The sequence below is a fragment of the Oryctolagus cuniculus genome, chromosome 16 (genome assembly GCF_051225735.1).
Source record: "Oryctolagus cuniculus isolate XC-2025 breed Fujian yellow rabbit chromosome 16, ASM5122573v1, whole genome shotgun sequence".
NCBI lineage: Eukaryota > Metazoa > Chordata > Mammalia > Lagomorpha > Leporidae > Oryctolagus > Oryctolagus cuniculus.
Genome location: NC_142882.1, coordinates 75,718,737 through 75,740,887, shown reverse-complemented (window position 1 = coordinate 75,740,887; position 22,151 = coordinate 75,718,737). Strand labels below are relative to the sequence as shown.

Sequence of the window (22,151 nt, the reverse complement as noted above, 5' to 3'; positions counted from 1 at the left end):
CGGGGACACCAAGAGGTGTCTGGGAGGTGCGGGCGGAGGGTACGCCCGTGCGAAGCCCGGGAGAGCAGGGACTGCTGGTTAGGGAGGCTGCTGAGGGTGGCACGGACCCAAGAAGAAACAATGGCGGGGACCGGGAAGGTGGGAGGAGGGCGAGGGAGAGAACAGCACGCAGGTATTTTTAGACTTTGCTGAGGATCTGCTATTTTTACATCTTGGGCACGGGGCTGCAGGGAGTTAAATTCTCAAAGGAGCATCCCCACGGTTCCAGGGAAAGCCCGCTGCACACTGGTTTGCCGGAATATTTTTGTTCACAGCTCCCGGACCAAGTTAACGGGCGCGTACACACACACACACACACACACACACACACACATCCCACCACCATCACCATCACCCCCACCACCATCACCACCACCACCACCACCACCGCGCGCGAGAAGAGGGCCGAGCGAGGGGTTAGCACAAGAGAAGGGATCCTGAAGCCGAGGCCGCGTGCGCAGGGCCTGGGAAGCCCAAACAGCCCGCAGTGTCAAGGCCAGGAGTGCAGGGCCGAGCACCAACCAGGAGGTGCCCTGCTCCCCGGAGTGCCGGCCAAACGTGTCCTTCCCAGCACCGGGTGTTGGGGGGCGATGTGGAAGCGAGCCCCCCTAGTCCGCCAGGGACACGGGTGGGGACCTCCCTCTCCCGGGTAGAAACGGAGAGCAGTTCCCGAGCACATTTTCGCCACTCTCAGGGAACCTATGGGTGTGTGCCGTGGGCGCCCCCTCCCCAAACTCACGCTCCGGGGCGGGGTGAGGCTCCCGCGCGCGGGGAAGCGCCAGGTGCTCTCGGGATTTCTGGCAGCCTGAGTCGCCAGAAATTAAAAGTGCCGGCTTTCGACGCGCTGTAAACTTGCCGTTTGCTTTAATAAGCAAAGAGAGAAAAGCAGGAGGTATGAATCTCTGCCAACTCAGAAAACGGAATGGGCACGCGACCCCGCCGTCCACCCGACCCGTGCGCCGGAGCCTCTGGGCGCTGCCTCTGGGCAGGAGCGGCTGCAGCGGCAGCGGGGAGACGCAGAGGCCGCGGAGCCGCCGCTCCGGCCTCGGGGGCGGGGAGCAGGAGGGCCCGGGTCGCCGCCCGTGCTGCTGCCCGGGGCCAGGCAGCGGGACGTCAAGAGATCTGCCAAGCCAGTACCATCTCCCAAGACCCAAGCGGTTCCAAACTGGCCGGCCTGGAGTTCCTTCTGGAAAGAAAGGGAGGGAGAAGAGAAGAAATCGGGGCTGGGGGTGGGCGTTGGAGGGAGAAGGGGAGGAGGGGCATGGAGAGAGAGAGAACACAGGTAAATTCCCCTGCAGGCACCCAGCCAGCCCTTTCAGGTCTCTCCTCTCAGCCCTGCAAGAGCCTACTCAGAATCCTCAGATGACAGAATGTAATTTTTTATGTTCTAATCCCTACCCCACCCCCATCCTTTAAGAAGGCTTTTTTGTCACATTTATTGCTGCCGACTTCCTAGCTGTAAAATATTTCACATGCATCTTATAATTTCCAACGCACGCTTTGCTTTGGTATCCTAAGGAAACAGAGTCGGGCAGACTAAAGGCCCGACAGCCAGAGAGACGCCTCCCACGGAGGCCTGCGGGGCAGCTCTAGCCCGGCTGCAGCTCTGCTCTCAGGCTCCGAGATTCCGCGGGGTTGGCGGCAGGGGGCGGAGAACGACGCAGGCCGCCGTGGCTGCTCCAAGGCGGCTTACAAAGGAGAAATGCCCGCCAACAGATTCCAGGTCTCCCCGCTTGGAGTCTACTTTGCCACTGTTTCATGTTAAAAACAAAAACAAAGCAAAACACTAGGCAGTGGTAAAGAAAGTGGAGCAAAGTTCTGCTGGGAGCGCTGTCATGGGAAAGAAACCCACGCGGGCCTTACTGGGCTCATTCCTCCCCTCCACCCCACACCCTTCCTGGCCCACTGCTCGGGCGCATCCTGGCTCTCACCGCCTGCCAATTTCCATTCTCTCAAAGAGCTCACACAAATGCGGCATCACACTCCCAAGGAGTCCAAGGCCCTACCCTTTCAGATTTTCAAAAAAAAACAAAACAAAACAAAACAAAACAAAACAAAACAAAAAAAAGCAACACAACGAGAGGGGGAGATGTCCTTCCTTTTTTTTTTTTTTTTTTCCTTTTCTCGCTTCTGGAAGCTCCTTCTGAGGGGAGTGTAATTTGTCTAATTGCTCTGGCAATACCCAGAAGCTGGGGTGGGGGGGGCAGCTCCACCATAATTGCTTTGAGCTTAGAATTCAGAGGGGTTGTTCAGGGGTTTTTGTTACACTCTTGCTTCCAGGGTGGAAGGGATGCACTTAAATTCCAACATGACTATCTACCTGAAACAATTTGGGGTTAGACAAAATCATCTAAATGCTTTTGTGGTTAGGCCAAAATACACCTAAATACATATTACACAGCAGTACTGTAAACAGGCCACATATGCATATAGACATATAAGGCATGCAACATGTACACATAGGCAGTTCTGCTTCCATGCAGCCCTTCGTCTGGTTTTCTTTTTTGCCTTGTTGGATCTCTGCAGAGCTGGTCTTTTTTCTGATTGCCTGCATAAAGCATCACTAGTCAGTCGGGGGCGGGGGGGAGGGGCAAAAGGGGGTGGGGTACTTTTTGGAAACATTGTTTTCATGGTCGAAATAATTTTATTTATCCAGAATATACAGTTTAATTCCTCTATCTACACTTATGTACATGGTTAAAATAACATTGAAAAAAGTCTTTTGAAAAGTTGAGGTCATAGATTTCAAGGCACCATTGATAGTGTCCACAGTTGCGCAAAAAAGTTCATCTGTAAAAAAAGGGGGCGGGTCCTCCGGAAAGGCAATAACTTACATGCACAAAAAAGCTTTACACATGAATCTCTTTCGTTTCCGTTTTCCAAACGTGCCCATTTGGATTCCTCTCGTTTAGGTTTCTCTAAAACAGCCAAACACAGTAGTCCCAAAACAGAAAGCAAGAGAGCGCAGCGCGTCTAGTACAGCGTCCCCGAGGCCAGCGCCAGCGGGTGTTGTAAGGAACCGGGCGGCGGCAGGTGGGAATTGATGGAGTTGGCTGCGCTTGGGTACCAGGAAGCCGAGTTCTCCAGGTAGCTGGATGCGGGGGACTGGTTGGAGGTCGGAGGGTGGGCATGAGGGTGGTGGCTGAGCGAGCGGGAGGAGCCCTGAGGCTCCCACACCGCCGGGGACTGCGGTGAGTTACACGCCATGGGGTCGCTGGAGCTGGGGCTGTGCTCCGGGGGCATCTCCCCGTTTTTCATGATCTTCTTGATCTTGGATCTTTTGTTCTGAAACCAGATTTTCACCTGGGTAGGGGAACAAAGGCACACGTTACCGGGACACACAGAGGTCGCCCGCGCCTTCCCTGGGGGCGGGCGGCGACTGGAGGTCTGGCCCCTCGGTGGCGGCGCGGCCTCCGCGTCTCCCTGCAGCTCGGCGCCTAGGGGCTGGGCCCAAGGCAAAGCGTGGAGCGCAGGGGGCCCCAGGGGGCGCCCGGCCAGGGCTGCGGCTCCCGGGGCCGCTGCAAGGGCACGACCCCAAGGCTTTTGTCTTTTGTTTGGGCTGGGGGCCGGGGTGCGAGCGCGGTGGGGGTGCGCTCCTGCGTCTACGGCTGCCGCTGGCGCTCACCGCAGCAGGGGTGCCCGGAACAATGGCGGTGCCGGCAGGCGGGGAAGGGGCGTGGGGCGGCCTGAGCGAGCGTGTGCGCGCACTGGCGATGGACTGCGGGTGCCAGTGATCTCCTGAGCTCCCGCTCGACCTCCTTCACTCCCTGCTAGCCCTGGGGGGCCGGAGCCCGTCTGCAGCTCTGGGCGGCGACTCGGATTCTTTATGCTTCCATAGGCCACAGCCCTGTGTGTGTTGGGGTGTGGGGGGGAGTGAAGTGAAAGGACGGGGCAGGCGCCGCCGTGCAACAGCGCCCCCAGCCTCGTGACCCTCAGAGCTCCTGCGGGAGCGGCCCACGACCCTTTAGGTTCCCCGGCCTTTAAGTGGCCTGGGGTGACTGCGAGGCCTCCAGTCGGTGTGCGCACGCCCGGGGGAAGGCTCCGCGTTCCTCAAGACTGCGAGATTGTCCCAGAAACGCCTGTCCCCTTGTTTCCAACCCAGGAAACCGGCCACCCCGGCCCCGCAGGCCCAATGCAGGGGCCACCTCGGGACGCACGACGAATCGCGTCCCCTCTGCCGCGGGTCGGCGCCAGCCGGCTGGACTCTAAGGGCGCAGGGCGCGCGCGCGGGGCTGGCGCTTTCTGTCTGTGAGATGCTTGCAGGTTCTATCAGGAGGAGGGCTGCGGCCCTTGGGGACCCAACGGCGGGACCCAGGCGAGGCTGACCGCCCAGGCGGGGCCTGCGCCGGGCCGAGGCCGGATTTACCTGTGTTTGCGTCAGTCCGAGAGAGGCGGCCAGCTCGGCGCGTTCGGGCAGGGCGAGGTACTGAGTCTTCTGAAACCTCCTCTGCAGCGCAGCCAGCTGAAAGCTGGAATAAATAGTCCGGGGTTTACGAACTTTCTTTGGCTTGCCATTCACCATCCTCACCTCGGGCTCGGCCACTTCTTTCTCTAAATAATCAGAACAGACTCGGTTAGAGCTGGCGGGCAGAAAGAGGCCCTTTTGCAGACGGTCCTAGAGTTTCTTACCGTGTGGGCTTCGCCCGCGCTCGCCCTAATCCCCACCTCTGCTCGGCAGACCCCAGAGAAGGAAGCGCACGCCCCACGTCACGGAAAAGCCCGCTCGGCCCGGATCCAAGCCTACCCGGTTCCCTCAAGGTGGGTTTGCGCCCCGCGAGCGCTTCTTAGCGCCAGGATGCGGCCCGCGAGGAGGCTCGCCTTTCTCCCGGGCTTGTTTCTCCGCCTGTGCTGTGCTCCCTGGAGGCGCCCCGAGGCAACCTCTCCCTGGGCCCTGGGGCCGGCTGTGACCCGGGTTCTGTCGGCGTCTGTTCGGGCGCCCGCAGAGGCCAGACGCATGGGCAGCGAGGACGCTGACCGAGGTCTCCAAAGTTCAAAGGCCCACAAGCAAACTAGGCTCGAGCACTTCAGCGGCGAGCGGTCGGGGCGGCGCAGACAGAGGGCCGATTATGCAGCCCCCATAATCTCGCTGCAGATCTGCGAGGGCGCACATGTGTCTGGTTTCTTTTACAAATAGACTTAATATGTTCTTGGCCAAGGAGGGGGGAGAAATCTTCCACTTAGGCACGAAATGCAGAGACAGTGAAAGGAAGGAAGACATCCCGCCCGTGGATTCTCTCTCACAGGGTTCAGCCAGAGCCACTCGTTGGAAAGGAATCGGCCGTGGGGTCTTTTTGGAGCAAAGGGGAGGCAGGTCGGAGTCTGGACGAGGGGGAGGGGCAGACGTGCCCTGGGGCCACAAGCCCCCGTCCTCAGCAGTTCGGAGCCTGTCCGTGTGTGGCCTCCGAGAGAGGAAGGGTGGAGGGTGAGGGCTGCGGTCTCCGTGCCGCCAGAGTAGGGGATGCTAATATTAGCAGGATTATTAATGTGCCGGTGGGGGGAGATCAAACCCGACCAGTACAACCCCTCCTGGGAGACCTCAGGCCTCTCGCGGCCCCCCGCCCGCGAGATCTCGCCAAGCCAGTCCCAAGGTGGACCAAAGAGGAGGGGCTGGGGAAGAGGAGGAGGAGGAGGAGGAGGAAAGCACATTTTAGGCACTCAAGGGGGAAGAGAGAGAGAGAGAGAATCTCTCCGACAACGTGACCCCTCGGCAACCCTTCTCCACTTTTCAAAGCCTTTTTGTTTTTGGAAATGCCATGGAGAGACCGCAGAGCGCTTGGTGCGCTCTTCCCTGCCGGGCTCCCCAGGCCCCCACCCTGCCGCGCGCGCCCCGGGCACCCGCATCGCGCTCGCCGCCGGCCGCTTCCAGCCCAATCCCAACTGGGTCTCGCAGGCAGCTACCCGCTAGCCCTCGCACCACCGACCCAAAGTCCTGACCAACCTCCCTTCTGTTACGCAAACGCCACCATGGCTGCTTGATTCTTTCTTCTCTCCACCCCTCACTCCCTTTCCAGCCCGGCTGGCTCCTTGGCCAGGCGAGCTGGGAGTCCAGAGGGTCAAGGGCCCAGGAGGCGCGAGATTGAGCCCCCTCGGGATTCTTCCACGGGGAATCCCTACAATGCTGGCCCGAGAGAAACTCCCTAGGTCGACGAGCCCCGGCCCGAACGCCCTTTTGCTAGGTGTGCCCGGATGGCAGGGCCCGGCATGGCCCGCAACCTCTCAGCGCACCCCACGCCCCGTACCTGGCTGGCTGGTGGCGCTCGGGACACGGTTGTAGGCGCCGCCGTACTGGTGGTAGGGGCTGGCGTAGCTGTAGTCGGCGTAAGCTTTGGCGGGGTAGCTACTGGCGGAGCCGTTCACGCCGTGGTACTGGTACTGATAGGGGTTGAGCGCTTTGCCGTAGGAAGCCGAGGTAGGAGAGCAGTAGCCGTGCGGGGCTCCCCCCGCGGCGTTGTAGTAGTCGGAATCGGTGGCCGACGACTCGGGCAACGTGGGCGATTCCTGAGACGGATGGTGCATGGCTGCGGACGTCTGGAACGGAGCTTGGAAGTCGCCGGATCGGATGCTGGGGACCCTTCTGTCAAACACGCCTGTCATCGCTCCCCGGCGGCGGCTGTCCCAGCTGCTGTGGTGGCGGCGGCAGCCGGGGCTGGCTCTGGGGCTGCGCTGGTCTAAGCAGACATGGCTGTGGGCGCGAGGGAGGAGGAGGAAGAGGAGGAGGCGAGGCGGCGGCGGCGGCGAGGAGGAGGCTGGGAGTCGTGGAGGCTCCGTCTCCCGCCCGCTGACTGCTGGCTGAGGCGCAGCACAGCCGTGGTTAAATCCTTAATTGCGCGCTTACGCACAGCGGGGTGGATCCGGTTCCATTGGCCAGGGCCTCGGGAGCAGCAGCAACACCCTAACTCGTCCAACTAGTTTTAGCACAACAAAGCATTGCTGAGAGAGAGAGAGAGAGAGAGAGAGAGAGAGAGAGAGAGAGAGAGAGAGAAGGAAAGGGGGGACGTGTGTGTGTGTGTGTGTGTGTGTGCGCGCGCGCGCGCGCTCCGCGCGCAGGGGGAAGGGAGGACTCTGGCAATCTGTTTTTAGTGAATACCAAAGAACATACAAACCCCAGCACCCAGCTCTGTGAGGTCCGGAGACAGCATGTTCCAATCAGCAGCCTCACTGTGCGCGGGTTTGGGGTGGGGGTCGGCTACCGTCTTCTTCCCCGCCTCGTGGGCTCCACTAAGGGCGACACTTGAACCCTGATGCTGAAGTGGGTTGTCTAGGGCCATAGCATGAAGGCGAGAAGGAACGGAGAACGGTACTTTGTTTTGGTGTTGGGAGGCAAGTTGCAACTCAGGCGTGCTGAAAATCCCTGATTTGGGGAGAAGACCCAAGCGTGGAGCCTGAGATGTCCCGGGCTGAACAGAGGCGCTCAGGCCGCGGGCCGCCCATGGCGCAGCTCACAAGGGAAAGCTCTTGCAGCCCCAGTCCTGCCCGCCACTTAAAAATCCCGGTCTTAAGCACAAATCACTTAATGACACCCACGTCGTCGCTGCTGGCGTCCAAAAAGAGCTGGGCGGCTGCACCGCTGTACAGTGTTTTGTATCTGGGAGCCACGAGCATGGAGGGTCTGTGACTTCTCAGTGGCCAGCACTCCTCCCCAGAGTGTCCATGCATGGCCTGGGGTGCCCTGGATCGGCACGCGGATGCCAGATCAAAGGCCTGTGGGGAAGCCGGGGGTGCCCACCAACTCGCTTCCTGGCTCTGCGGTCGTGGCACCGAGGCCCCGCCCCTCCATCCCCCCGGTCCGGGTTCCTGCACCCCTTCCCCACCATTTGTTGCTACGCGAAGGGAGTAAGCACTCGAGCCTCACGCGCGGTGCACGCGGCCTGAAGTTGATTTCTCGTGACGTGCTCTAGTCGTGATCCAGCTGGGAGCCGAGACGCTGAGTCCCTCCCGCTCCTTCTCTCCTCAAACAGGCAACTCCAGGCGCGGACTCCTCCTTGCTCCCTCCCTGCCTCTTCCCCCAGGGGGCCCAGGACGCGGAACCCGGGCGCTCCCCCGGGTTCCAGGGCGGGACGGCCTGGCTTCGCCTTCTCTGCTCCCCCAGCCCGAGAAGCAAGCGTCGGCGCGAGCTGTGTGTCCAGGGTTAGTTGGGGCCGACTTCGGCTGTGGAACGACCCGGGCCCCACCGGGAGAGCTGGGGTTTCTGGACCTCGGCGCCGGATGCCGGTCCCCTCCGAAACTCCAAAGCGGAGCAGCCCACAGGCGCGCCAGCTCCCAGCCTCGGCCGTCTGGGCGCCATAAAACTACAGCTCCTGTCGCCCTGCCCCGGGGTCGGGGTCGGGGGCACTCCAGTGCGGGTGCGGCCTGTTGGGCCCCAGGCTTCTCCCCCGAGCAGGCCGTGGGGATCAGCCGGGGCGTCCCTGCCCGCGCGCCTGGCCGGGCTGGGTGGATTTGCGTGCGGCGGTTCCTAGATGTAGGCCGCGAGGCGTTCCAGGGGCCGGCGGGGACGCGAGGGCGACCCTAGAAGGGCCCTGGGCTCTCGGCGCCCCCGTTCGCACAGCCCGCCTTTTAAGTACACGAATCTCCCGCGAATCAATGCCAGGGACAGTTCTAGGGGCCCCAGGCGAAGACGAGCGGCGCGGGGAGCTGGGCGCCTTTCTCTGCGTCCCCTCCCCCAACCTCAGCCTCTGGCGAGACTGAGGCCCTGGAGTCAGCGTCCGAACGCGAGGGGCCAGGAGGTTCGGCTAAGCTGCTTGCTCCCAGCGAGGCGATGGAGCTGGAAGCCGCAGAACGGGGACGACATTTGGGAGTTCGGGTCCTGCTGAGCCCAGGGTGAAAAATAGAGTTCTAGGTCTTGCGCATTTTCATTCCCCACCTCTGATCCCAGTTCCACATTTTAATAAGAGGCAGGAAGTTGTGGGGCGGGAGGGAAGCTTCGAACCCCTCTGTCTGAACCCCCCGAGGAGAGGCAGCGTCAGCCCCCAAGGAGCCCAAGCCTGGAGGTGTCCCTGGAAGACCCGAGTCTCGGCTTTCCAGTCTGCTCTGTCAGCCATCCCACCCCCAGCCCCAACTCCTCGCCTAAAGGCAGCTGGGAGGGAGCGCGCGCCGACTGGAAGGCAGCTGGGGGCGACTCCCGGGGGCGCACCACGCACTCCCTTCTCAGTTGGCACTCGGGCGCACGTGCGCTGCGTACCCGGCCTCGCTGGGCTTTGGTACGAGCGGTGAGCTGGGGTGGTCCCGACACCCTGCTGTCGCTCAGCACCCAGAACCATCACCCAGCCAGTCGTGGAGGTGCGCGCTCCCCGGGTCCCGAGCCGCAGAGAAGAATGTAAGTAATTCCGTCTTTTAGTGGCCGGAGCGTGCCTGGGCGGTGCAGGGGGGGCAGGGGAGCGAGCAGCCCAGAGAGAGGCGCAAGTCTTTACCACGAGCGCCACCCAGTGTCGCCGAGGAGCAGCGCGCAAGTGGCCACCGCCGCGCTCGGAGCCCCGGCCCGCACCAGGTGGCTGGCTTGCTTTTTCCACTCCCATACCCTTGTCTTCCTCTTCTGGACTCTTTATCCATTCGTGCGTTTCGTCCGCCTTCCCGCCGGCTCACTCTCTTCTGGTCTCGGCGTGTGGCTTTCAGCTTCCTCTACTGTTTGATCTCCCCACTGGGGAGGCCCACGTTTCCCAGACGACTATGAAGAATTAGGCCCTCCTCTGCTGAGCTCGGGGTGCCGGGGCTTCGTGCTTCTGCCCCCAGGAGAGGAAAGGCAGCGAGAGGCAGGTAGGGGCTGTGGGCTAGTGATTTTAAAAGCAGCTTGAAATTATCTTCTTCCGGCCCGTCTGGAAATCCACTCAGCTGCATTCTCAAGGAGAACACCCTTTCCTCTGAGCTTGAAGCTCAGACAATTCAATGCACTTGAAGTTATTTAATTTATGAATTTAAGGTCTTTTTGAAAAGGGGTGTTCGCTTCTGGCTTGAGGAAGCACTTTCTTAGAGGAATATATATTTGCCCACGGATTTATGTATTTGAAAGGCAGACAGAGAGAAAGAGCACTCGCTGGTTCACTCTCCAAATGCCTGCAGAGCAGGCTCAGTGGCTGCGCCATCCAAGTCTCCCATGTAGGTGGTGGGAACCCACTTACTCGAGCCACCACGGCTGCCAGCCGGGGTCTGTTTCCACGGGAAGCTGGAGACTGGAGCCGGGTCGGTTGTGGAAGCCACGTACTCCAGTGTACCCACTAGGCTACATGGCCCCTGCAAAGGTAAGGGCCTCTAATTCGGAAACCTTTATCTGAAACGTTGTGCATGCACTCAGATGCACATACTTCAGGTAGAAGGCCTGGTGATAGGATGGTGGCATTTGTGTGTGTCCATGTGATACAAGCAGTGCGTGTTGGCTTTAGAATTCCTACTGGAGGAAGGTGTATCTTTGAAAAGTCCTGTTCTGGGACTCAGGCTTCTTTGGCTTTATATTTGCAGTTTTATCCAGGGCATTGCAATCCATCGCTTTTCTTTATCCTTAGAAAAATGCTCTCCGACAGTTCTCTGCTATTGTAGCTTTACTGATCCTGATCCTTCCACGGTACTCTTCATCCAGACACCTCGAACACAAACAAAAGTGGTTAACTCATACATTTGTGGATGTAGATTCGAGTAATCACTTTATTTACAGTGGAGCTGTAATTATCTTTGAGCCGGGGCACCAAGACCATTTAACAACTTAAGGTAACAGCCTTGAAGTGATCAGTTTGATGGTTGCATAGAAAAGACACATTTCTATGAATCAGGGAGAGAGACAGGAATGGTGACTGCAAACAGTAAAAGTTTTTCCTTTTCCTTTCTTTCTTTGTTTTTCTTATTTTCTCTACAACTTTTTCTTTAAATTTTTTTTTTTTTGACAGGCAGAGTGGACAGTGAGAGAGAGAGACAGAGAGAAAGGTCTTCCTTTGCTGTTGGTTCACCCTCCAATGGCCGCCGCGGCCAGCGCGCTGCGGCCGGCGCACCGCGCTGATCCGATGGCAGGAGCCAGGAGCCAGGTGCTTTTCCTGGTCTCCCATGGGGTGCAGGGCCCAAGCACCTGGGCCATCCTCCACTGCACTCCCTGGCCACAGCAGAGGGCTGGCCTGGAAGAGGGGCAACCGGGACAGAATCCTGCGCCCCGACCGGGACTAGAACCCGGTGTGCCGGCGCCGCTAGGCAGAGGATTAGCCTAGTGAGCCGCGGCGCCGGCCTTAAAATTTATTTGAAAGGCCGTTGCCACGGCTCAATAGGCTAATCCTTTGCCTGTGGCGGCGCCGGCACACCAGGTTCTAGTCCTGTCGGGGCGCCGGATTCTGTCCCAGTTACTCCTCTTCCAGTCCAGCTCTCTGCTGTGGCCCGGGAGGGCAGTGGAGGATGGCCCAAGTGCTTGGGCCCTGCACCCACATGGGAGACCAGGAGAAGCACCTGGCTCCTGGCTTCGGACCAGCGCGAATCGCTGGCTGCAGCGTGCTGGCTGCAGTGGCCGTTGGAGGGTGAACCAACTGAAAAGGAAGACCTTTCTCTCTGTCTCTCTCTCTCACTGTCCACTCTGCCTGTCAAAAAATAAAATAAAATAAAATAAAATAAAATAAAATAAAATAAAATTTATTTGAAAGGTAGACAGAAACATGGGCAGACACAGAAGGATTTTATTTATTATTTTTATTTTTAGAGATTTATTTATTTATCTGGAAGGCAGAGCTACAGAGAAAGAGAGAGAGTGAGAGAGGCCGAGAAAGAGAGAGCTTCCATCTGTTGGTTCATTCCCCAAATAGCCACAATGGCCAAGGCTAGGCCAGGCCAAAGTCAGGAGACTGGAGCTTCATCTGGATCTCTTACATGGGTGCAGAGGCCCAAGCGCTCGGGCCATCTGCTGCTGCTTTCCCAGGCACATTAGCCGGGAGCTGGATCAGAAGAGGAGCAGCTGGGACTGGAACCAGAGCCCACATGGGATGCCAGCATTGCAGGCAGTGGCTTAACCCACTATGCTGTGATGCTGGCTCCAGAGAGATTTTCCATCTGCTGGTTCACTCCCCAGGTGCCCACAACGGTTGGGATTGGGCCAAGCCAAAGCCAGGAGCCTGGAGCTCAATCTAGGTCCCCCACATAGGTAACAGGGACCCCGGTTCTAAAGCCATCACCTGCTGCCTCCCAGGATGCACATTAGCAGGAAGCTGGATTGTGCCGAGGAGCCAGGACTCAAACCCAGGCCCTCTGCTAATATGATGTGGGCATCCCAGCTGGCACCTTTTTTTTTTTTTGACAGGCAGAGTTAGACAGTGAGAGAGAGAGAGACAGAGAGAAAGGTCTTATTTCCATTGGTTCATTCTCCAAATGCCACTATGGCAGGCACTGGGCCGATCCAAAGCCAGGAGCCAGGTGCCTCTTCCTGGTCTCCCATGGGGTGCAGGGCCCAAGCACTTGTGCCATCCTCCACTGCCCTCCCGGGCCACAGCAGAGAGCTGGACTGGAAGAGGAGCAACCGGGACAGAATCCAGCGCCCCAGCTGGGACTAGAACCCGGTGTGCCAGTGCCGCAGGCGGAGGATTAGCCTAGTGAGCCCCGGTGCCGGCCCCAGCTGGCATCTTAACCACTGTGCAAACACCCATCCCAAGCAAAGGCTTTAAAAATGTCAGCAGATGCAGGTCACTGGTTTTGCCAGTGCAGCTGTATGGCCTTTATCTCCCAGCGGAGAGCCAGATTCACTGGCTTGCAGCTGGCACGCAGAGGTGGTACCTGTTGGCAAAACTGTTGAATGCCCCTCTTGGTTCCAAGTTCTTCCCCCTGCTCTCTGAGGCTGAACTAACTTGGCCCAGGCCAAACGCTCGAGGGTTATGTGAACTGACGATGAACTCATCCAGGGAGGGAAAGCAGTGGGAAGGAGGCAAGTGATGGAATGGGTAAGTGGAAGGAAAGACTCCTCCTATCTCGACTTTAATTGCAATGCCCCCCTGTCCTCCAGAAAGCACGTTTGCAGTTAAAGAGCAGCTCCAGGAAAGCAGTCTCAAAGGATTCACTGGTAGGCAATTATATAAATATTCTGAATAAATTAAGAATCCCCAGAGACGAAAACTCTTTTCCACTTAATTCCAACCTAATAGGATTTTTCAGTTTATTTCCAAATGATAGTGCAGATCATAGACTCTTACACGTTTTGTTTTTATAATTAAGACATTAAAATATGTTTATTCATTTGACTTAAACATAACTCACTCGGAAAAGGCCTTAAGTATCCACTCAAATCTATTCTCTATGAGACAGATTAAATATACCACAGCTGAAAACACTTCAAGTTCATCTGAGTAGGAAGCAATGGGATTATATTATTATATGTCTTTGCAAACTGAAATTGAGTCAGAGGCTTCATCCTGAACTCCGATTCCGTCCTCTTGAAAGGAAGGCTTGGCTGTGGTACTACTTATAAAGCCTTTCTTCTTCTTAAAGATATAGAAATATTCCAATTAAAAAATACCCCTTGTGGAGTTAAAAGAAAGGTAATTGGCAGGCAGGAATTCAGGGCCGTGATCCAGCTCTGGCAAGGAAATGGCAAGAGTGAAGCTGCAGGCATCTTTAATAACCTCCTAATTCCAAGATCAATTTAGAATTTTAGAGTTCATTGATCCTAAGCCACTGTATTTGATGATCTGACAACACTGTAGGCGAAGATGTAGAAGACGACTTCGAAAGTCAAATCCATTCAGATTATCCGAGTGCTGAGAACCAGGTAGAAGCTGGCCCACAACATATATGCACATGAGCAGATGGTATAATTTGATAGGCATTTTTGCCATCTGCTTTAATTATATCATTTTAATAGACGACAACACACAGTGAGAAAATACAGGACCTCTTTCTACAGCTGTGTTTACTACCTTACACGTTTTCTAAAGAAAAGAAATTCTTAAACAAGCAGCCCCAGCCTGAGATAAGGGGTTTCCTGCTGTGCAGCTCAGCACAATCAGCTCGAGGCCTGGTGCCCACCGGGACTCACACCCCTCTGCACTCCTGCGGGAGAGAATTAAGGCAACAGGAAGGAAAAGTCAATAGGCTTTCCCAGTGAAGTGTGGCTGACGCCGCAATGGAGGCATCTTTTAAATTTGGGACAGAAAAAATACGCTGCTTGCTTAAGTCGTGGCTTGGGACACCCGTGTCCCACGTTGGGGTGCCTGATTGGAGCCTCACCTCTCCCACTTCTGATCCAACTTCCTGCTAATGCGCATCCAGGGAGGCTGCAGGTGATGGCTCAGGTACGTGGGTCCCTGCCACCCCTGTGGGAGGCCTGGATGCAGTTCTGAGCTCCTGGCTCAGCCTGACCAAGACCCAGATGCTGTGGGCATTTGGGGAGTGAACTGGCATATGGAAGAGCTCCATCTTTCTGTCTCTCTCCCTTTGCCTTTCTAACAAAATGAAAATAAGTTAAAGAAAAAAAAAAGAGCGGAAACACTACTTGAAGCTGGAATCTTAGTAATATTCCACTTATGTAGTCCATGGCAGTTAAGCAGAATTTAGTTTTTCAACATTAGGTCTTCGGGTTTATTTTATTTCACTGTCTTAACACAATAGGCTCTTGCCCAAGAGCATTTAGCAAAAATGAAATCAACATAAACGTTCCTATAATTTATTGATGCATCCTGGTCCACAGTTTTGGGCCTACAACTGCCTATGCTTATTGATTTGTGTGCTTTTTTTCATAGCTCCCTCCATACTCCCCATGAATGCAAGCATTTCAACTGGTTACATCACTTTGCTGCACCATTTTAAAAAGCGATTTATTTATTTTTATTTGAAAGAGAGAGAACGATAGGAATCCACTTTAATAACAGTAACAGCTTACGTAGAGTTTCACACTATAAAAACTTTTTGTTTATTTATTATTTTATTTGAAAGGAGGAGGGATGGAGAGAGAGATCTCCCATCTGCTGGTTCACTCCCCAAATGGCTGCAACTGCAGGAGCTGCGCCAATCCGAAGCCAGGAGCCAGAAGTTTCCTCTTGGTCTCCCATGTAGGTGCAGGGGCCCAAGAGCTTGGGCCATCCTCCACTGCTTTCTCAGGCCACAGCAGAGAGCTGGATTGGAAGCGGAACAGCTGGGATTAGAACCGGAGCCCATATGGGATGCCAGCGCTGCAGGCAGCAGCTTTATCCATTACACCACAGCACTGGCCCCTGCTGCACCATTTTAACCGACCTTAGTTTGCAGGCAACCTACTATGTGTCTTCATGCACTACTGTTCACCCAAAATGGGGCTTACAAATGCCTGGAATTCTTCTTACAAGTTCCTGGAATTCTTGGAGCGACAGAGGAGAAAGATCCTTCTTAGGAAACACTGAACCTCAGCTAGCCACAGAATGCCTGTGAATGCATTAAATCCTTTCCCAAATGAAAAAAAAGTCACGGTGGAAATCAACAAATCACGTAAAGGAGTAACAGATAGGGTTGGGGTAGCTGAAGTCACCCGCGGAGAAATTCAGGCAGTTACGATTGGCCACACCGTCTTCTCCTGCGCTTGCTTCGCCTTCCTTGTTGTTTGTTCTGCTGCTCCAGGGGTGTAGGGTTTTACAGCCTTTTCACACTTGCCTTTAAGAGTTTCAGACACTTCCAGGGTCATGTTATAGAGTAACTGTGTCAGGTCACTGGCAGTTAACCCACATAGTAAACTGGGAGAGGACAGCGGAACTCTGGAGTGCTGAGAAAAATAGATGAACCAACAAGCTCATCTTTGCTATGGTGAAAATGCTGTTAGCAGAATCACTTCTGAAGCCTAACTAGGCATGAAACTGAGTGGGGAAAGAACCTGACAATTAAACTTGCTGGTAGTTTTTCTGAATGTGTAAGAACAGTGGAAGAGATGAAGAGAAACAGGCAGAAGAACAGAAAGTGAAAGATAGCAGCAGAGCCCACCCTGCTCTCTGATTAGAGTAATCACGTGGGGGGCAAACATTTAGGAAAAAGCTCTTGTGCACCCCAGGATTATCTTCCGGGCAGTGTCTCTTAGAGAAGTGGGGATGAATGGGGCAGCAGGTGTTACTGCCAGGTCCCTTCTTCGTGATTTGCTTTTGGTAGGGTCACTTAAGTCCAAAGTGGCTCTAAATATCACAGTGTAGCAAAAATATTCTCTCACATTGTCTATGGCATTATTGGGCTGCATTCTTCTTTGCAGTCTTGTGGTGAACATTTGGTATGTCTTTGCAAATTTTATAGGCCTTTAAATGGCTTTTCCCAAAGGGATCTCATGTGTCATTCACCTCTGGTTTTCACAGTAGCCTTGAGAAGTCACTATGTCAGGCTGTTACGGGTGGTCCTCCGCTTTTATGCATTTGCCTTTCGTTTAACTTGAACTTGCTCATGTTCCATCCTGGCGCTCCTGGCCTACTTTCTACTGGTGGGTTTGAGCAGGGATGTGGTGGCACTGCTGAAGCCACTGCTACTGGGATCGAGTGCCATGAAATGCCTAGTGTGTGTCCTCTCTACCCACACCAGGCAGAGGAGCAGCCGGGTGTAGAGCTGCTGCTCTGTGCAGGCCTGCTGTCCCCCCAGACCTGGCCTAACCCCTTCTTCCTCCCTACTGCCATCCTTGCAATTCTCAGTCCTCCATGGGCACAAAATCAAGACATGTGGCTCAGCTGCCTACCTGGATCCCCACTCCCTGTAGGCCCGTGTGTGCCTGAGAAGGTGAGCTCCCTCGTGTCCCCAGAACATGAGTGGCCGCCTTGCCTGCCCTCCAAGAGCAGAGGGAGAGAGTACTGACATGAACAACAGCTGTATGTTTTGTATTTGCTTTGCTTTTTGGAAATGTGTCTCTACTTTCAAATGTATTCATTGGATAAAAGGCACTCATCAAATCTTTATTTGACAGATTTAATATACTGAGGCCCCAAGGAGCCACTTTAATAACAATAACAACTTACATAGAGTTTACACTATAAAAACTTTTTGTTTATTTATTATTTTATTTGAAAGAAGGAGAGAGGGAGAGAGAGATCTCCCACCCACTTGTTCACTTCCTAAATGCCCTCAACAGCCAGAGTCAGGCTGAAGCCAGGAGTCTGGAACTCAATCTGGGTCTCCCATGTGGAAGGCAGAGACCCAAGGCCTTGAGCCACCACCTGCTGTCTCTCAGGGTGTCCATCAGCAGGAAGCTGGCTCAGAAGCAGAGTATCCAGGACTTGAACCAGGCTCTCTGTTAAGGGATGCCCAGGCTCTCTGTTAAGGGATGCAGGCGTCCCAAAGCAGCGTATTAACTGCTAGGTCAGATGCCCATTCCGGAAGTTTTTTTTTTTTAAAGATTTTATTTATTTATTTGAGAGTCAGAGTTACACAGAGGGAAGGAGAGGCAGAGGGAGAAAGAGAGAGAGAGAGAGAGAGAGAGAGAGGTCCTCCATCTGCTGGTTCACTCCCCAGATGGCCACAACGGCCAGCACTGAGCTGATCCAAAGCCAGGAGCCAGGAGCCAGGAGCCAGGAGCCTCTTCCGGGTCACCCCACGCGGGTGCAGGGACACAAGGACTCGGGCCATCTTCTACTGCTTTCCCAGGCCATAGCAGAGAGCTTGATCAGAAGTGGAACAGCCAGGACTTGAACTGGCGCCCACGTGGGATGCAGACACCACAGGCAGCGGCTTTACCTGCTATGCCACAGCGTTGCCCCCCCACCCCCGCAACGTTTTTTTTAAACTGGAGAGCATTCTCATGTCATGATTTTATATTCACGCTCACAATATGCTTTAGAGGTAGGTAAGGCAGGAAGAAGCCTGATTTCCTAACCTCCTGTTTGATGTACACCCTGTGAAACTTGTGGCTACCAAGGAGTAATCAAAATTGCCTGCTGTCAAAATGCTGACTGTATACACACACACACACACACACACACACACACACACACAAAGAGTTGGTCATAAATAGGTGGAAGCCAACTGGATTTTTCAAATATAAAGAGAACTGCGGTAGGAATATACCATCTGCGAAATGTTTTTATGTGTGCTAGTGCAGTTAATCCCTGTTTTAAGGGAACATGAAACCGTGTTTTAAGGGAACACTTCATGACCGTGCTGCGTGGCTCTCCAGCCAGAAATCGTATACCCTGCTGGGGAAGAAGGCAGAGTTGAAGCTTAAGATGCTACAATAACATTTCTGCTTCTCTTCTCCTTAAAAAAATTATTAGAAGGCTTAAAGGCACCTGCAGTAAACTGTGTCTTTTAGTCTACTGCTTCTACCCGCCATTTCCTCTCTCTTCACGGAGTTTCACTTTTCTCTGGAATCCAGCTGTGGGATGCTGGCATCACATCTTTGAAACTGAGTTGAGATGTACTGTGATCTGGCGTGCGGGGTCTTCAGCACTGGTACAGGAAGACTTCAGGGAGAGTTGCCATAAGAATGCCTCATTTCACAGTGCTGTTACGTGTCCATGAGCAGCTGGTGCCCGGAACTAGCTGATACCCCGTAGACTGGCTGTTCAGACTAGCAGTTGAGATGCTTAGTTCAAGTCCTGGCCCTGGCTGCTGATGCCAGCTTCCTGCTAATGCACCTGGGAGACAGCAGGTAATGGCTAAAGGAGTTGGGTTCCTGCCATCTGTGGGGCAAACCTAGACTGAATTTCCAGCTCCCAGCTTCAGCCTGGTCCAGTCCAGCTAAGGTAGGCATTTGGGGAGTGAATCAGTGGATGGAAGTGTTCTCTCTCTCTCTCCTGCCAAGAAAAGACCAGAACAGAACCCAGGAGCATTCTGCAAACATTAAAGACAACCCCAAAAAACTGAGCAGAGATCCTATCCCAGTATCTACCTCTATTCTTTCTTTTCCCTTCCTTTATGCTTATTTATGGCTCTCACACATCTGTAGGTAAAATATTCTGGAAAAATTATCACATCATTTCTTTTTTTTTTTTAACTTTATTGATTTATTTGGGAGGTAGAGTTAAAGACAGAGACAGAGAGACAGAAAGAAGGGTCTGGGGCCGGCGCTGTGGCGCAGCGGGTTAAGGCCCTGGCTAGCAGTGCCGGCATCCCATATGGGCACTGGTTCTAGTCCCGGTTGCTCCTCTTCCGCTCCAGCTCTCAGCTATGGCCTGGGAAAGCAATAGAAGATGGTCCAAATTCTTGGGCCCCTGCACCCACGTGGGAGACCTGGAAGAAGCTGCTGGCTCCTGGCTTCAGATCGGCGCAGCTCTGGCCATTGTGGCCATCTAGAGAGTGAACCAGCGGACGGAAGACCTCTCTCTCTCTGTCTTTCTCTCTCTGAAACTCTGTCTTTCAAATAAATAAAATAAATCTTAAAAAAAAAGAAGGGTCTTCCACCTGCTGGTTCATACCCCAAATGCCCCCAATGGCTGGAGCTGGGTGGATCTGAAGCCAGGAGCCAAGAACTTCTTCCAGGTCTCCCATGTGGGTGCAGGGGCCCGAGGACTTGGGCCATCTTTCACTGCTTTCCACATCATTTCTTGTCTAAATAAGAAGACCGTATACTTTATCATCAATTTTTAAAAGTGAGAAGGAGATGGTAACAATCGTACTAGGATAATAGAAGTAAACTTGAATGGTCCTGGCTACATCCTGATTTTTCTAGCACTTCCCGAAGTCCTGCAGGAGGCCATCTTGGGAAGCCCTTCCCAGGATCCTGACATCATATGTGTTTTCCTGGTTGGCAGGACGAAGATTATCTGGATGCCTAGGGTTGACCTACATCTCCTACACCTAGCAGGTTAGGCATGGTCAGGGCCACCACCTGTGGTTGTGCAAGTTGAGCACTGCACAAGTGTGTCACCATGAAGGAGGGACAGCAGCTGAAATCCAGCGTGTGGGATACTTGCCCAAGACGTGCCCAGGTGGGGGACTGCATCTGTTTCTGTATCTTAGAAAGGCAGGCAAGGGTTGGTGGAATCTCTGGGTGCAACAAAGTTCAGTTCTTTGTCCAGTATTGACTCTCTATCCCTAACTTTCCTTTGATGGTTATCTTTTTAAAATTTTTAAATTTATTTTAAATTATTTGAAAGGCAGAGAGAGAGAGAGAGAGAGCGAGTGCTTCATATGCTCTTTCACTCCCCAAATGCCTGTAACAACTGGGGCTGTGCCTGGCACCTGGAACTCCATCCAGGCCTCCCACATGGGTAGCAGGGACCCAAGCAAGTACATGAGCCATCACCTGCAGCCTCCCAGGGCACACATTAGCAGGAAGCTAGGAGCAGAAGCTGAGTTGGGACTTGAACCCAGGTCCTCCGGAATGGGATGTGGGTGTCCCAACCTCCATGCCAAATGGCTGCCCCTGACTGTTATCTTTTTAATAGGCTTGGCAGAAAGCACGTCTCTCTATTTTTTAAATCACTTAATCTGAATCCCTCACATAATAGCAAACTTCAGAGCCTTGAAACCTGAGGCTTCCAAGCACACAAGAGCCTGCTGAAAGCTGTTCTTTTCTTTTTGGCCTGAACTTTCCTGAGGCTTTACACAGCCTGGTGTACGGAGAGGATGAACGCTGCTGCCTAAACCCACCGCACACTAAGGGGCTGCATTTCTTTTCTTCCGTGCGGTGTGTCATATGTATGAACAAGATTTTTCTGGCTGGCGCCGCAGCTCACTAGGCTAATCCTCAGCCTGCAGCACCAGCACCCCGAGTGCTAGTCCCGGTTGGGGCGCTGGATTCTGTCCCGATTGCTCCTCTTCCAGTCCAGCTCTCTGCTGGGGCCCGGGAGTGCAGTGGAGGATGGTCCAAGTGCTTGGGCCCTGCACCCGCATGGGAGATCAGGAGAAGTACCTGGCTCCTGCCTTCGGATCAGCGCAGCGTGCCTGCCGTAGGGGCCATTTGGGGGTGAACCAACGGAAGGAAGACCTTTCTCTCTCTCTCTCTCTCTGTCTAACTCTGCCTGTCACAAAAAAAAAAAAAAAAATAGATTTTTCTTACCACCAAGATTTCTTCAAAGAGTGAAACTTTGAGGACTATTACCTTTCAGAGAACTTCTTAAATGCACACCCTAGCCTTCCAGAGAAATCACTGTCTGGTGCAATCAGTGTTGGACCTTGGACCCTGAGACAATGAATGTTGGAAACACAAAGAGCTTTGGAGAATCAGAGTCCTACTCTGGGCTGGAAGACATTCCTGCAGGATATTAGCAGCATTTTAATAAAAACTCTTTGGATGAAGCAAATTAGACGAAGCCTGCCAGTTTGTCTTTTCCGTTGCCTGAGCAGATCTGTCATAACACACATTGCCCCAGATCATGGAGCCCTCTCCTTCTAACGTTTCTTAATGGCAGTAGAACTTATGATGCCATAATTTCCTTTCACTTTTGACAGTGTTATCCTATCTTTCTAGACTTGCACTGACAGCATTCCATCTTGACATCATCAGATCATCTCACCTGGCTTTTGCCTGGCGCACATCATTACATTATGATGGCACTATACAGTTACCAGGGAAATGAGCAGGGTATCAGTGTGATTGCCGAAGAGAAAGTTAGCACGGACAGATATAGCATTCGGCATTTGAAAGCATTTTCTAGCTATTAATTAGTCTGCCCAATGCACCTGGGACCCAGTCAAACTTAACTTTTTTTTTTTTAATCAAGTAGGAGAATGAAAAAGGTAACTTAGGATATTACAGCACCAAGCTGAACAGGTTGAACTTTTATTAATTTCTTTGGCTTTTTTAAAGCCCAAGATAGTTTGGTGTAAAGATTTATAGTAAATAATCACTGTGTTGAAGTGCTAGATATGTGAGAAAATTCCACTTAACTTGGGAATTCTGCTTTTCTTATTTCTTTTTAAAGATTTATTTATTTATTTGAAAGTCAGAGTTACACAGAGAGAGGAGAGGAAGAGAGAGAGAGAAAGAGAGAGAGAGAGAGAGAGAGAGAGAGGCCTTCCATCCGCTGGATCACTCTCCAGTTGGCTGCAATGGCTGGAGCTGCACTGATCCGAAGCCAGGAGGCAGGAGCTCCCTCCCAGTCTCCCACGCGGGCGCAGGGGCCCAAGGACTTGGGCCATCTTCTACTGCTATCCCAGGCCATAGCAGAGAGCTGGATGGGAAATGGAGCAGCCGGGACTTGAACCGGTGCCCAAATGGGATGCTGGCACTGCAGATGGCAGCTTTACCACCACACCACAGCGCCGGCCCCACACCCTGATTTTCAATTTGA

At 53.9% G+C, this 22,151-nt stretch overlaps 1 protein-coding gene across 2 annotated transcripts; it reads right to left on the bottom strand.

The window, feature by feature from the left end:
• Positions 1-2,663: 2,663 nt before the first annotated feature.
• Positions 2,664-6,847, bottom strand: DLX5 (distal-less homeobox 5). Of its 2 annotated transcripts, none has more exons than XM_002713784.6 (3): positions 6,279-6,847; positions 4,406-4,590; positions 2,664-3,342 (listed from the first exon to the last, which is right to left on the bottom strand). In XM_002713784.6, the coding sequence occupies exons 1-3, from the start codon at positions 6,631-6,633 to the stop codon at positions 3,013-3,015; spliced, it is 870 nt and encodes a 289-aa protein (XP_002713830.1). In that variant the 5' UTR covers positions 6,634-6,847; the 3' UTR covers positions 2,664-3,012. The 2 variants fall into 2 exon arrangements, with proteins under 2 accessions (XP_002713830.1, XP_089171835.1); XM_089315709.1 differs by having other exon boundaries at positions 4,406-4,508; positions 6,279-6,826.
• Positions 6,848-22,151: the final 15,304 nt, after the last annotated feature.